Source organism: Suncus etruscus, chromosome 6 (assembly GCF_024139225.1).
Source record: "Suncus etruscus isolate mSunEtr1 chromosome 6, mSunEtr1.pri.cur, whole genome shotgun sequence".
NCBI classification, from domain to species: Eukaryota; Metazoa; Chordata; class Mammalia; order Eulipotyphla; family Soricidae; genus Suncus; species Suncus etruscus.
In genome coordinates, this window is record NC_064853.1 from 58384425 (window position 1) to 58400330 (window position 15906).

Sequence of the window (15906 nt, forward strand, 5' to 3'; positions counted from 1 at the left end):
TAAAAAAGAAAATTGTTTTTATTTAATGTGAAAATTAGTTGTGAAATTCTCTCATTTAGTTTCTTAAATATTTCCCCAACGGTACTATTCTATTAAGTAACAGGTGTATTTATTTATTCTTTGGTTAACCTTTATTGTAACTATCTTAAGCGAGATATGACATATTATTGCAATAAAATAAGTGCCAGCATTTCACTGTAACGTTATGTTCAAATCATAGAAAACTTTACAACCTTTTCACTGAACAACACAGAGCTCCATATCTCAGTGTGTTCTGTAACACTATCTTTTCCTGTTTGCTAATTACTTACTGGTTTCAAAACAGGATTAAGACATTTTTCCTGTGAACTCATTCTTAAAGCTTCTCTATTTCCTTTTTTTTTTTTTTTTTTTTTTTGGTTTTTGGGCCACACCCGGCGGTGCTCAGGGGTTACTCCTGGCTGTCTGCTCAGAAATAGCTCCTGGCAGGCACGGGGGACCATATAGGACACCGGGATTTGAACCAACCACCTTTGGTCCTGGGTTGGCTGCTTGCAAGTCAAACACCGCTGTGCTATCTCTCTGGGCCCTCTTCTCTATTTCTTATGGAAAACAGTGTGTATAAATTAAGTTCTTATATAATTATGTTCTATAGTAGTCTAGAACATTTACTTCAGAGGGGATCATGATATCTTTGTATTCTGGAAACTGGCATATAATAGATATTTGATAAATATGTTAATGCACATGGATTAAAAGCAGTTTGAAATAGTTATTAAATGTCTTCATGCTTCTATGATTTTTTTCTGCTAGCAAATATTTACAAAATGCCAGGCATACGTATCTTTAAAATATGACAATGGTCGTAAATATGACAATATGTAAAATATGACAATGAGTTTTATTAAATGCCCCTATTGTGCTAATAGCTGTGGAATTAGCATACAATATAAAGAGAACTACAATTGCTTTGAGATATAGCTGACAAAATTTTTTTTTTTTTTTTTTTTTTGGTTTTTGGGCCACACCCGGCGGTGCTCAGGGGTTACTCTTGGCTGTCTGCTCAGAAATAGCTCCTGGCAGGCACGGGGGACCATATGGGACACCGGGATTCGAACCAACCACCTTAGGTCCTGGATCTGCTGCTTGCAAGGCAAACACCGCTGTGCTATCTCTCCGGGCCCGACAAAATTTTTTTTAAATCTTAACATATGCAGCCTTTCAAAAATAGCTAAGAATTAAACTGTGTGATAAGCCTTTGTAAACTGTAGAACCTGGAGACAAAAATTAATGTCAGGCAGGCCTGACAAATGGTAGAGATGGTAGAGATGGGCATTAGGGATACTTGAACTGTTGAGAAGCAGGTAAGAAAAAAGAAGAACCATTTGGTGACAGTCGCAGATTATGATCAAAGAAAAATGAGGCATAAGTATGAAAGCAACAGAGACCCAAATTGGACTAGAGGTTGAAGATAGTCATAAGAAAAGTTAGATGGTGTTAAGAACAGTTTTTCTTGAAACACATAAAGAGTCCCTGCATTTTAGAAAAGACAGCTTTATATGCTTTCCTATAATTCCCTTTTAATATTCTGTATTTGTTGGATCAGAGTGAGTCCTTTTGTGGTTTCTTTCTTCGTCAGATTGGAAACCATGGAAGGTGGTCATTATGAGACCTTAATAGTTGTAGCAGACATAGCTTTGAAGAGCTGGTAGTCATGCCTCTCTATTTTAGTTCACAGGACACAAGCAAACTGACACAAGAATAAAATATAATGAACAGATTATCTTTAGAACATTCTTTGTACTTAGGTGTTAGGGACTTTACCTACAAACAGGTATGGAGGCTCCTAAAAGACAAAGCTACCTTAACTAATATTTGCTGATTTCCTCAGAGCTCTGACTCACATATTTAATATAATAATTAGGTATATTGACAGATGAGTAATTTTTTGCTAAGTTAAATACATCAAATTCCAACAAACTATCCTTGTTGGGTAAGACAATACAATGCAGTATATCAGAATTAAGAATAAAGCATGGCTCAGGAGATCAGGGAGAATATTGACTAATACTTGTCAAAAAGTGACCTTGAAATTTACAGCATCTCTAATTTTTTTGTATACTTCATTTTGTGTCAGGGAGGGAAATTTGCACTTTGGAGTAAAATCACAAATACTTACTTTAAGGCAAGTACCTACTTTACCACTGTTTAATTATCCTTGCCCTAACGAAGTTTTTCTTTTGGGAGGCATAAGGGGTTTGGGGTTGGGTCACAATAGTAATGCTCTGGGGCTATTCCTGATTCTGTGCTCAGGACTCCTGGTGTTAAATTATATGTGGTGCCAGAAATTTGAACAGTTAGCCAGCTACAAGGTAGCCCATACCATCTCTTTTAAATAATGAAATTTTCATTGCTTCTATAATGCTAGTGACACTCATAATGGACAACTGAAAAAAAGACTCTAACTTTAGCTTTAGAAAATCGTAGGTTATGAAATTATAGTTTTTGAAAGGGATTTCATGTGATTGATTTTTTTTCTTTTTTTTCTTTTGTTTTTTTTTTGGGCCACACCCGTTTGATGCTCAGGGATTACTCCTGGCTAAGGGCTCAGAAATTGCCCCTGGCTTGGGGGAAACATATGGGACGTCGGGGGATCGAACCTCGGTCCTTCCTTGGCTGGTGCTTGCAAGGCAGACACCTTACCTCTAGCGCCACCTCACCGGCCCCATGATTGATATTTTAAACTCATATTTAAACAATATATTAGCAAATGCTAAGTATTTGTTCCTATCAAATAAAAAACCATCAAACGTACAATTCTGACTAAACTGTAGTGTCATAAACCAAAATTTAGTTTAAAAAACTCATTAAATATCTTAATATACTCAAGTAATAAGTAAACCAAAAGAAAGTATGGAAATACTTCCCAAAAAAAAAAGAAATTTCTGAACACTACCCACCACTGCTTTTCCAAAAATGAAGTACCTATCATGAAAAAATATAAATGTTACTGAACTGTCTACACTTCATCTTTGAATTAAAAAATAGAGACATTACAGTTGCTGCCTTGACATTGTAAAGAATTTATTAGCAATCACTACATAAAACAGGGAAGGATTCCAGGCTAAAGGCTTAGTACAAATGCAAATCCAAAGGAAAATAAACAAAACTCAGGATTTTAGGAAACCCTGCAAAACTTTGGAAAAGACTCCCTAGATATTTGAACAAGAATGAATTTTTTTTTTGCTCACTATAAGTTTTTAGTAAATGGCGTTTATTATTGAACCATCACTAGCCTGGGAAATGTATCAATGTAATAGAAACAAGAAATCTATAAAAAAAAAAAAAGGTATTCTTATGTCCAGAGACAAATAAGCCAGGTTGCATATAAAAGCTACATTTGACCCAAGATGTAACAGCACTACATTTAATGATGAAAGTGGGTAAGAAGGTTAGAACTGTTAAGAATATTTAAAAATTTCTGGGGCCAGAGAGATAACATATGGAGGTAAGGCGTTTGCCTTTCATGCAGAAGGTCATTGGTTCAAAGCCCAGCATCCCATATGGTCCCCGCGCCTGCCAGGAGCGATTTCTGAGCGTGGAGCCAGGAGTAACCCCTGAGTGCTGCCGGGTGTGACCCAAAAACCAAAACCAAAACCAAAACCAAGAATATTTATTTCTATTTATGAGAGCCGGAGCAGTGGCATAAGATGTAAGGAATTTGCCTTGCATGCACTAACCTAGGATGGACAGCAGTTCAATCCTGTGGTCTCCCGTATGGTCCCCTAAGCCAGGAGCGATTTCTGAGCGCATAGCCAGGAGTAACCCCTAAGTGTCACCGCGTGTGGCCCAAAAACAAAAAAATTTTTTTTTCCTATTTATGATGCCCTTCACTAAAAAACAAACAAAAAATTAAAATACTACCTGTTGCAGTAGTCAACCACAGACTCTCTTGTTGTAAATAAAGCTTCCTCTCCTTTCTTGGCCTTTGCCCACTTTGAATCCAAAAGGCAATCCACTGCTTTTGAAGCTAAAGAAGAAATTTGTTATTTAAAGTTAGTATACATGGGATTTCTATCTATAAACAGTATCTTAGAAGGCAAATTTTAATATTCTCACATGAAAATATCAATTTCAACAAACACTAGGTCTGTGATATAATGCTAGCAAATAAATGGCATTAAAAACATTTACTCAAGCAAGAGAAATTAATGCAAAAAGTATTCTAAAACTACAACGTAAATATCACTCTTATCAAGATAACACAATTTAGATGTAGTAATACAAACCGCCAAACTCTTCCTTCCTACCGGGGTAACAGAATTTTTATCAACTATTACTATATTATAAAGGCTAAGGACAAAGCTCAAAAAGAACATGTTTTGTGCACATAAGATGAAGGGTTACATTATGCTTATTTGGTGAATCACAAGGAAAAAAGACTTTTTGTAACCCACCAAATAAGCATAATGTATTCTGCTGCTTTCGCTGGAAGAAGCTATATATGTTACCTCTGAAGAAAACAGTATATCTTTATTTTTTTCATATCTGCATTTTAAAAATTTTTAGTGAAAGTTAGAAATCATAAATTATAACATTAAAGAGAAGTTAAAAATTTCTTCTCAAATGCCAATTCAATCTTAACTGATGATAGGTAATCTTAATCACCGTAAGCTCGAGGTGATAGATGACTTTAAATATGATGAGACTGCATTATGTAAAGAACCAGAGTCCCTGAGCTGGTTCTAACACCTGGCTTACACTGAATTTTAGTCCAGAGCTTTACAAAAAAAGGTTATCTGTATGTATGTATGTATACTACCTGAACATGTGGTAAAAGTACTGAAAAAGTCTATTTAAAAAATTTCTGGGGCCGGGCGGTGGCGCTGGAGGTAAGGTGCCTGCCTTGCCTGCGCTAGCCTAGGACGGACCGCGGTTCGATCCCCCGGCATCCCATATGGTCCCCCCAAGAAGCCAGGAACAACTTCTGAGCGCATAGCCAGGAGTAACCCCTAGCGTCACAGGGTGTGGCCCAAAAACCAAAATAAAATAAAATAAAATAAAATTTCTAACAAAGTTATTATAAAGTACTTTTATTCCTTTGTTATTAACAGCTGCACAAATATAAGAGTAAGATAATTTCTATGTATCCTAAACCTAGTTTCATCAATAACAACTGGAAACTACTTTTTTTTTGTTTGTTTGTCTGCTTGTTTTGGGCCACACTTGGTGACGCTCAGAGGTTACTCCTGGCTATGTGCTCAGAAATCGCTCCTGGCTTGGGGGACCATATGGGATGCGAGGGCATCAAACCACGGTCAGTCCTAGGCTAGCACCCGCAAGGCAGACAAATTCCTTACTACTCCGTGCCACTGCTCTGGCCCCTGGAAATTACTTTTTAAAGGGCTACAGTTTAAATGTAGATACTATTATAAGATAGATAAATATTTTACTGATCATTTTACCTATAAAATAATCAACCCGGTGACCCATCATATTGGTGGACTTTGTTGGACAGTTGAATCGAAGATATTTGGCTACAGCTTTTTCTTCTTTAGACGGTTCACCAACTTCCTGCAAAGTAAAATTATCAATGTGATCAGTTAGTAATAATGTTCATATACAAGTAAAAAACAACTAAAAACAAAGAAAGTGTTCATATAATTAAAAGTAATTTTTTACATATTATTTTATGTGATCTTGGGTCTTTTGAACTTTCTCTAAGCAGATCAGATAATGCATACAAGAGAGAATAGATTTTTAAAAAATGACTTTAAAATACAAGTTAACAGGGTCAAATCCTGCTGACCTCTTGGTCTCAGCTACAAGGTTGATATTAATGATTATTTATTTATTTTTGGTTTTTCGGCCACAGCCGATGATACTCAGGGGTTATGCTGGGCTACGTGCCCAGAAATCTCAGAAATTGCTGCTGGCTTGGGGGACCATATGGGACGCTGGGGTATTGAACTGTGGTCTGTCCTAGGCTAGCATGCGCAAGGCAGATGCCTTATGGCTTGCACCACCTCTCCGGCCCCTGATATTAATGATTATTTAATAAACACTGATAAGTTATTAATAAGATAAATAACTTATTAAATATTAATATTTAATATTCAGTTCATATTTAATAAATATTGAACTGCTTTTCCAGTCCAGCAACAAATTTCTATCATTGTATCTTCACTTTTGGCACACTCTCTAAGTAAACCATAAAGCAGTAATCAATGTAAGTAAAGAGGCTTGCCAATAATAAGAACCCAAATGTTAAATTAAATAGAAACGGAACCCATAAATATATCTTAAATAATAGCCAAAGCTATGTATAAGGAATAATGGACAATAGACTACAGGAGGAATTCTCAGAGAGCTGACCCAGTGTGGCAATCATAAAAACTACTCTGAGATATAGATTTGTTGTATTTCAATTCCCTTTGCAGTTACAAATCCTAGATACAATTTTATTTGAAGAAGTGGCAGATAAAAAGACTGCTTTTATTTCTCCTGTTTTCCTTCTTCTACCTCTGTCCTACAACAAAAAAGACAATTGTCTCTAACAGATATTGCTGTAAGAAATTATCCTGACATACTATTTTGATACCGGGAACAGAATCAATACGAGCCAAGAAAGTAATTAGAAGACTACTCTAGTATTCAAGGAAGACATGATATGATATTGGATCAGGATTGGAATTATCTGCGTATCTGAAAATGTGTTAAATGTAGAACAATTAGAAATTAATGACAATGGGCCCGGAGAGATAGCACAGCGGCGTTTGCCTTGCAAGCAGCCGATTCAGGACCAAAGATGGTTGGTTCGAATCCCGGTGTCCCATATGGTCCCCCGTGCCTGCCAGGAGCTATTTCTGAGCAGACAGCCAGGAGTGACCCCTGAGCAACGCCAGGTGTGGCCCCAAAAAACCCAAAAAAACCAAAAAAAAAAAAAAAAAAAAAAGAAATTAATCACAAAGCATGAGTAAAATCAACCTTTGAATATGATCAACTGATCATTTTTCAATAACAGAAATAACCACTTTTGAAAGAACAGTGATTCTGGAGGGAAAACAATCAATCATATTAACTTTAGATGACAAGTTGACACCCACACTAACATTCAAACAAACCATTTACATTTAGGCATAAATGTACTAACACTGATAGATGAATCATATGTAAAATATTGGAAAAAAATCTAAAAAGTTCACTTTACTACACAATAGGAAATTTGATATTAGTCCACTGCATATTAAAAAATGAAGGCTACGTTTTTCTTTCTACAACTACAAAATAGATTAATGCAATCTGGATCAGTCATTTCCCTTGTTAAGGGCACTACTAAGCAACAATGCATAGAAGACACGTGATAAACAGGTGCTTGGATATCTCTTTCAACTAGAACCAGTATAACATCTTCTTTATTGGTTACTTCCCTTGAAATTGTGATTAGAAAATTAGTGAATTCTATTACAGATATAACTTCACTGTCCCCATTTCAGTACAAATCCTTAAAAGGTGTTCATTTTTCTTTGTTAAAATTGAGAAATGTTCATTTAAGTAGATATGGAGTGAGTATACTGTATATCACTTTCAATGGAAAATTTTCTAATTTATGTTATCTCCTGAGGCTTTGACATCAGAAAGACTGCTGAAGAGAACCAAAAGAGCATGATCATAGGAAGTTGATTATTTAAAAATCCTGCCACGAAGTCTTCATTCTCATTGCTTACCTGTTGCAACCTAAAAAAAAAAAATAAAAATCATAGAACAGTCTTATTCTCTTCCTGTTTATAAATAAAACTATAGTATCTCACTCTCTTTATTCCTTTTGATGTCAACAACTTTTTAGAATATATTCATATTTTTACCTAAAACATCTAAACAAAAATGGATGAGAATAATTACTACTCAGTAATAAAGAAAAGCTATCTAATCAACCCTCAAATAAAAAAAGCTTAACAGCTCATTGAATTATGTCAAATGCTTCAGAAAGAGGAAGCAAGAACCAAAAAATTATGAAGCTAAACTAATATCGTTGCACCCAAATTTCAGTGTGTTGGCTACAGCACTCACAACCCAAGCTTATTTAAATTTATTTAAATTTTCAATAGAAAAATGATAAAACAAATACCACTTTTATTTGCAATAGTGGTTTACAATTGCTGGTCTGATCCTCAGGTGTGAAAAAGGGTGAAAACCACTACTTTAAAAAGATGTTTTAAAACATATTAACACTCAAAATACAACAAAATAGGGTTATTATTAAATAACATTTGGGATGATACTTGAGATAATCTTTTTGAAAAAATAATTAGAATCAGTAAGCTACTTTAGAGAACTGAAGAATTAGAAAAATTATTATTTTTCATAGAAATAAGCCTAATCTGTCAATTGATAAAAAGGGGAGGGAATGTTATAACTTTATGGAAGTAGTATAACTTATTTATAAAACTGCACATTACCAGAATTGAAGCTGAAGCGCTCTTAATTAGATTCAATGCTTAAAGCTGCATAGATTGTTACTGAGAAACTTTAAAGGATTCTGGATCTTACCCAGAGCTGTGGCTATCTTGCTCCCTACTTCATGCCTACTGCATACCTTCCATGAAAGCTTCTGAGGGGAGCTATCAGGTTTAGGTTTTCTGGGTTCCTTTTGTCTTTTCTTCAGAAGGCCCTAGACTCTAGAGAGTTCAACTGTATAATCTCAAACATTCTAATTTCTTCCCACTAAACATATAGTCCTATGATGTGTCAGGATTTCATTGCCAGGAGACAGATGGGTGAAACAAAATTATCCAGGATAGTTTACAGAAGTTCCAAGAAAAAACATTTTAAATGCCCTAAATTTCAACTGGACTTTAAACGGAAACTTAAATGTTTCTAACAAATAACTGTAGTAGAATGCCTGTCTCGAATACAGGTAGGGGATGGGAAGGGGGAAGGGGGTCATGTTACACTGGTGAAGAGGGGGTGTTCTGGTTATGACTGTAACCCAACTATGATCATGTTACTTAAATAAAAAATATATTTAAAAAAAAAGAAATGTTTCTGTGTATTTCCTTTTTCTTTCTTTGTTTTTTCTTTATTATTTCGCCTGCCCACACACAGGAGAAAAATACTACACTATTGTTCCACACTCCCAGCCTAATTTCTTTGGCAGGGCAAGTCATATTAAATCTTGACAATATAAAACTTGTAGGATTAAAGTAAATCAGAACAAGATTTTGGTGATTTTTTTTAAATCTCATCAATGGTGACATTAAAAACATTTTGCTAGGAATAAGATTGTGTCAAAAGATCGTTTTACTTAGAGAATCAAGACTCTGGAAAATGAGGGTGATGATTTAGATAGTTTTAAAACTAGTAATACATACATTTGAGGGGTCATTTCTAGCAGTATTTGAGTATCCAAGGTCATTTTTCATGGTGATACATGATGGCCTGGCTGTGTAGGTCTAATGGCTCAATGCTAGGACCCAATAGTGCTGCTTGAACCCAGAGGTACTGTGGGGAGGAGGAGTACCAAATGACAGATAAGGTGAACAGGCTATACACAGCACCACTGTGGACTGCGAATAATACTGTCCTAAAAACCTAAAGAACTATGGGATGTAGTGCAGTAGTGGGATAAGGATAAGGTAGTGGGCCAATCAAGTTTTGAGGGGGAGTGCTGAGTGAGACCCTTCTGAGCTGAGGGCACCCTATGGGATACTAGGGATTGAACTTGAGGCAGCCACCTGCAAGGAAAATGCTCTACTCTACTCACTGTACTGTGGCTCTGCCCCAGGCCAATCATTTTTTTCACCCAAGAATTGCCATTTGTTAAAAAGAAATCTAAGCAAACCTAATTATCTTAAAACTCTGCCTACTTATAAAATGTTAGGAAACAAGGATTCTAAACCTTTCTTTGGTAAAATGCCCTTTATTAACCTCTGGATGTTTTTGAAAATTGACATGATTATGCTTCTTAAATAAAAAATATTTAAACATAATGTTAAGAATTTTTGGTTTTTAGTGTCCAGTAAAATTAGTTCAAAAGGAAATGTGGCAAAACAGTCCTCTTGTTCTCAACTTTGATGGACTACCATAATCTGAAAGTATGCTACACTAGAAACTAAAGTAAATGAATGAGCTATTAAAAACCTAAACTTGTTTTTTATCAGGCATTTCTCTCAAGTATAGTTCAAGGGATTTGATCTATTAAACAAAGAAACCTTTTAGAAACATGAAACATCAAGTAACAAATAATAGGAAACTCAGTTGATATTAGACATTTGTGCCCACAACTTTTACAATAGAATGCTTCTGTTCTTTTAAAAAGTCTGAACATTTCATTTTTTTCTCTCTCTAAAGTGGTGCCAATATTATAGTCTCTGATTCCAGGAGGGGCACAAGAAATTTTAAGATAATTAAAACATTAACAAGATATTATGAATTTGGGTTAAGACTGTGTGACAGTACACTCCCAAAACCTTCATTCAATATATACTGCAATAAAAAGCAGAGGATATAGAAAATGAAAATTGTTTATTTTTATTTAAAGCACCCCAGCTAATTTTGTAGGGTAATGTATCACCAACCCTGTATCACAGGGCTTACTCCTGACTCTGAGCTCAGGAATTACTCCTGATGGCGTCCTGATGAGACTCCGGAGAATGAACCTGGTAGGCTGGTATGCAAATGCCCACTCTGCTGTTCTATTGCTCTAGCCCTCATCCAAGCTGATTTTTATTTATTTTTATTTGTGTTTTGGAGCTATGCCTGGCAATGCTCAGGGATTACTCCTGGCACTGCACTCAGGAATTATTCCTGGCAGTGCTTGGGGCGACCATATGGGATGCCAGAGATAGGACTCTGAATGCAGGGCAAGAACCCTATCCACTGCACTCTCTCCAACCCCCAAACTGATTTTTAAGCAATCAAATCCACATACATTTATGTGAGACTCAAAAATAACTACACCTGATATTTACTGAATAGCAATTTTTCTTCTGTACATTACAGTCCCCCCCCATGCTTAAATCCTTCATCCTTGAGAAGCAGAAAAAGAAATTTTATGCCACGTGCTGTTTTAATAACTTTAAAGTTACTGACTCACCTACATTTTGAAAACCTACATGGGTGAATTGCTGTTTGTTATTTGAAATAGACATCCTTTTTTACAGATTCAGAAATTGTGGTAAAAAGTAACTTGTCCAAAGTTACACAACCAGTAATTAGTGAAACAGTACAAACAGGAAGTCTCTGTCACAAGTCTTAGCTCCCAATAATGACATAATAATGCCAATAATACTATACAGCATGCCTCTAATTCTAACTTTGTTTAATATAAGACCATAATTAAAAGAAAAGCAGTTATTCAAAAGGTGATTTATGTTCACCTTCACCTTTCTAAAGAACAGCTGAAATAGCTATAAGCATGTGTATTTAATATAAAAAAATATGACAAGTGTAAGTATGAACGCAGAAAGTACAACTTTGCCAACTTCTAAGATATGAACCGGAACACCTCAGGAAGAGGGTTTAATCCTGGATCTGAAGATCAAGGAAGTGCCAGATGTGCTCAGGGGACTGTAAGTTCAATACATTCTGAAATAGAAGTTTTACATATCTAGCCCGATCAGTAAAACAAAAACTTGAAAGACTGCTAACAGCATTATTAAAACTTCATCCAGGAGCTGGAGCTGGATAGTACAGTGGGTAAGGCACTTGCTTTGCACAGGGCCTATCCAGGTTCCATCCTCAGCACCCCATCTGGATTCCTGGCCACTGCCAGGAGTGAATCCTGAGCATGGCCAGGTGTGGTCCCAAAACAAAAAACTTCTTCCAGAATGCCCTAATTTTGACCTGTCAGAATTTGAGAGTATCAGTCTTCAGACAGCCTGCTGCGAATTGTTAACAACTACAAAACAACTACGTATTTATAAAGCTCAAAATCCCTCTTTAGTGTTTCAAATGCTTCAAGAAATTTTTCTATCTTGCATAGTTCAAAAGCGCCAGTGGGGAAAGTCAACTGAGTGAATTACGTTATTGTTTTCAATGTGAAAGGCGGGGCTAAAACATTCCCCAAAACAAATAAACAAACATATCCCGAGTTCTGCTATGGTCAGAAACAAAAGAATAAACAACCTGTAACCATGCAGGGCTTTAGTAACCACTCACACACAACCTGTTCCATGATCGGGAATGCCCAGTTTGCAGGGTTCTAAACCCGGGTCGGGGCTGACAGCTAAGAAGCAAAGAAGCAGCGGGGGGCTTTCTAGAGCCCATCTAGCATCTGGGCTGTGGCATCTTAAATGGGATCTTCTCGCGCCCAAGAAGATGCCCCACAGTGCCGAGATGACACGTATGGTGGTGGAATGAGGGAGGGAAGGAGGGAGGGCGGGCAGTTAAGTAGGTTATGAGGATGACACACTGGCGTGTGTGAAATGTTTCTGGGCGCGACCAGAGGGATAGATCCTCCTCCACCTCCTCCTCCTCCTCCTCGCAGCATCATCAGCAGCAGCAGCACCAAGGGAGGCTGATGTTTTGTTTGTTTATTTACCCGGAGTGGCTGGAAGGAAAGCAAAGCAAAGCAAAGCCAAGCAAAGCCAAGCTGGGGCCTGCATCCACCGGACATGAAGTTAATGCAACTGCAAGGAGAGGAGGAGGAGGAGGACGAGGAGGCTGGAACGTCGGGCTCCCCAGATCTCCGCGGAGAAGAGACCCCCAGACCAAGAGACAGGCGGGCTAGCTCCCCGCGGGGTCGGCGCTGCCAGACACAGCACAAAGGCCGTCCGGACGCACGGAGGCGGCTCGGGTGGGTCCCGCTCCACAGCCGGCTGCAACTGCCTTCGAGGCTGCATCGCCTCGGCTCGAGGGTGGGCGAGAGGCCCCGGGAGCCCCGGGGAGGGAAGTGGAGCCGAGCAAGGAACGCGGAACATTGCACGGTGCAGCCCCGGGCGCGGCCCCCGCCGCGGCCCCCCTCCTCACGCCACCGCCGCCCCGGCCGCCTCCAAACCCACACACACACGCCGCCCAGCACGTCCAGTTCCACCTTCTTCTCCACCTCTCGAGAACCCTCAATACCCCCCCGCTTCACCCCAACCCTCGGGGCTCGGCTGCTGGGCTACCTGGATCCGCTTCTTGTGCCGCCTGCGTTCCGCCATGTTGGCCGCTGAGCCCGGCTCTCTCTGACGTGGACCGCGCGGGGGGGCGGGGGGAGACGGGGGCTGAGCGGAGGAAATCTCGCGGCGGAAATCTCGCGAGAACTCGCCGCGGGGCCCGTTATGTTATGTAACCCGCCGGCTGGCTCCGACCACTCTTGCAGCGGCACCAGAGAGACAGAGAGGGTGGGCCTGAGTCGCTGCCGCTGTTGGGGGAGCCGGGATGGGAAATGGCTGCTGGATTTCGCCGAGCTTCTCTCCAGTAGAAGGTCGAGAGGCGAAGGGTCGTCCAGGAAGGTTTGTTTAGTCCCAACTTGACCGAGCGTTCGGATGCCCCTGGATGAAATACCGATTCCCGGGCCCCGCCTCTTCTCTCCTCCACTCTCCGAGGCGACGTGTTTGGGGGCGGGGCCTGACTCCGACGGACGGGTTCTAGACGTTTCCGACTTTGGCCCGTGACACTCGTCGGATTTCTGGTCCACCCCCGTTCGAAAGATGTACGGACAGCTCGGACCCGCGCAGGATGCGGCGGAGTACATGAGCTGGCTGTACTATGGGCTGTTGCCACGCCACGTAGGGGGCTGCAGAGCTGCTCTGTCTAAGCTGCGGGTCTTGCCTGCTGCATCTCGCACAGCTCACATTGGGAGACAGACAGGCAGAATGCAAAGGAAAGAGGAGCAACGAGGACATGTAAACAAGAGAAATACACATTTGTGTTTTCTAAGAAGCTGGAAGTTTCTAGGTCCAGTGAATTTACTTCCCTTAGCTCAGACCCACTTAGACCAAAAAAGAATCCATTTAGATGGCCAGTGTGTTTTGAATAAAAAGGTGCTTTCCTGGAGACTTCAAAACATTTTAGTGCTACAAAATTAGGGAGACATGAAAGACCACATTTTTTATAATCCAAAGAGCTGTTACCATCTTAATTTCCCCCCCTAATCTATCTTGTGTGTTTGTACATTCAGACATGATCCTCTTTCTTAAATATGATCATACTCTAAGGGGCCGGAGAGATAGCATGGAGGTAAGGCGTTTGCCTTTCATGCAGGAGGTCATCGGTTTGAATCCCGGCGTCCCATATGGTCCCCCAAGCCTGCCAGGAGAAACTTCTGAGCGTGGAGCCAGGAATAACCCCTGAGCACTGCCGGGTGTGACCCAAAAACCACCACCAAAAAAAAAAAAAGATCATACTCTAACAGTCACTTTTTTCACTTGAAACTAGGTTGATATTTATTGTATATTAAATATTCTTTGAGTTCCCGTATATAGCCTAATTACAGTTAAAAGAACATAAATTGAGGCATCCTAATCCCTAATTTTAATAAAGATAAGCTACTTTATTATTTTTTTTTTTGCTATGCTGTTTTGCTCTGAAGTGAGGGGCAAAATCAGTAAGCTATTTATTTTATCTCATTACCTTTAGTTAGGGTTTGTGTGGTCAGAAGATGATAAAAAAGATGATTCTTAACAACCCCAAAGAACATGAAATGTATTTCCCATCTTTTCATTCCAAATAGAGATTGACTTGTTTTGCACTGTTTTCTTTCAAGAGCACAGTTCAGGGGCCTAAGTGATTGCACAGCGGTTAGGGTGTACTCGGCTTATGCGTTGGATCCCTGGCAGCCCATCTGGTCCAAAGCCTGCCAGGAGCTATTTCTGAGATACAGCCAAGAGTAACCCTTGAGCGCTGTTGGGTGTGGTCCCAAAACAAAACAAACAAACAAAAAGAATACTGAATTCTTTTTATGAGAGAGTTGGACATTAAAACATCACCTCCCCCATTTTTTTTTTATTTTTTTTTTTGCGGGGGAGAGGAAACCTGCACCCTGCTGTGCTCAGGGATTACTACTGAATTTGTGCTCAGGGGTCATTCTGGCCATCTAGGGGACTGCATGTGGTGCTCAGGAGGTCAACTATGTGCAAAGCAAGTACCTGCTATACTATCTCTTAGCACAAATGAGAATATTTTTGCACATAATAGTGAATGCTATGTAAAAAACGCTAAACTAGACCTATGACAGGAACTGAAAATTCTTTGTAACAGTAACTCCCTCTAAGCCACTTTAATTTACTGTCCATATATTCTTACCAGCTTTTTTTTCTTTGATTACAATAATTTGGCTGCTGCTTCTACTTCATTCATAACTCATAAAATCCAGTAATTTATTTTCAGCATCTTATTTGATGCTAAAATTGATGAGCCAGTTCTTTTTTCGGAAGTGAGTCTCCCAAGGGACATCCAGAAGATTCTCCTCTAAGTAGGCAGGCCAGGTCATTTGGTTACAGGGATTACAGGCACCAGGTATTCATGGATGGAAGCAATATTTAGGGATGAAAGTGGGTGTGATTGGTGTAAGGGTGGAGCCTTAAACTATTCACTTATTCTTCTCCTTTGGCATTGATGATACTTCTTTCTTCATTCTGATATCTCTGATTCCTCCTTATTTTTAAAGTTCAATTTTAACTTTTTATAATTGTTTTAAGTTTTTATAATTGAGCAGATAATATGATGACAATAGTATTAACATTTATGGGTTAGATGTGCAAACTTACTTGCATCTTTATCACACCAAAGTGCCCATGTCTATCATTCTGTCCTTCTGTCACTTCTCAAATATGCTTTCTAAAACACTTCTATCCACCTGCATCTGAGTTTAGCTCATTAACATTCTATAAGCATTTGGGGGGAATTCTTATCCCTGCTAACAGTTTGTTTCCAAAACAGCAGCACAAATTATTATTTCCAGCTGTTTGTTTAGATGGTTCCATGGAGTATTCAACTAAA

At 39.0% G+C, this 15906-nt stretch overlaps 1 protein-coding gene across 1 annotated transcript in view; it reads right to left on the reverse strand.

Moving 5' to 3' along the window:
* Positions 1-13276, reverse strand: part of SEC62 (SEC62 homolog, preprotein translocation factor) — a 30841-nt gene extending 17565 nt beyond the window's left edge. The window contains exons 1-3 of the mRNA XM_049774466.1: positions 13089-13276; positions 5445-5553; positions 3904-4009 (exon numbers count right to left, since the gene is read on the reverse strand). Of these exons, the coding sequence (XP_049630423.1) occupies positions 3904-4009; positions 5445-5553; positions 13089-13124 (251 nt within the window). The 5' untranslated portion in view covers positions 13125-13276. The remainder of the gene's footprint in view (positions 1-3903; positions 4010-5444; positions 5554-13088) is intronic.
* Positions 13277-15906: the final 2630 nt, after the last annotated feature.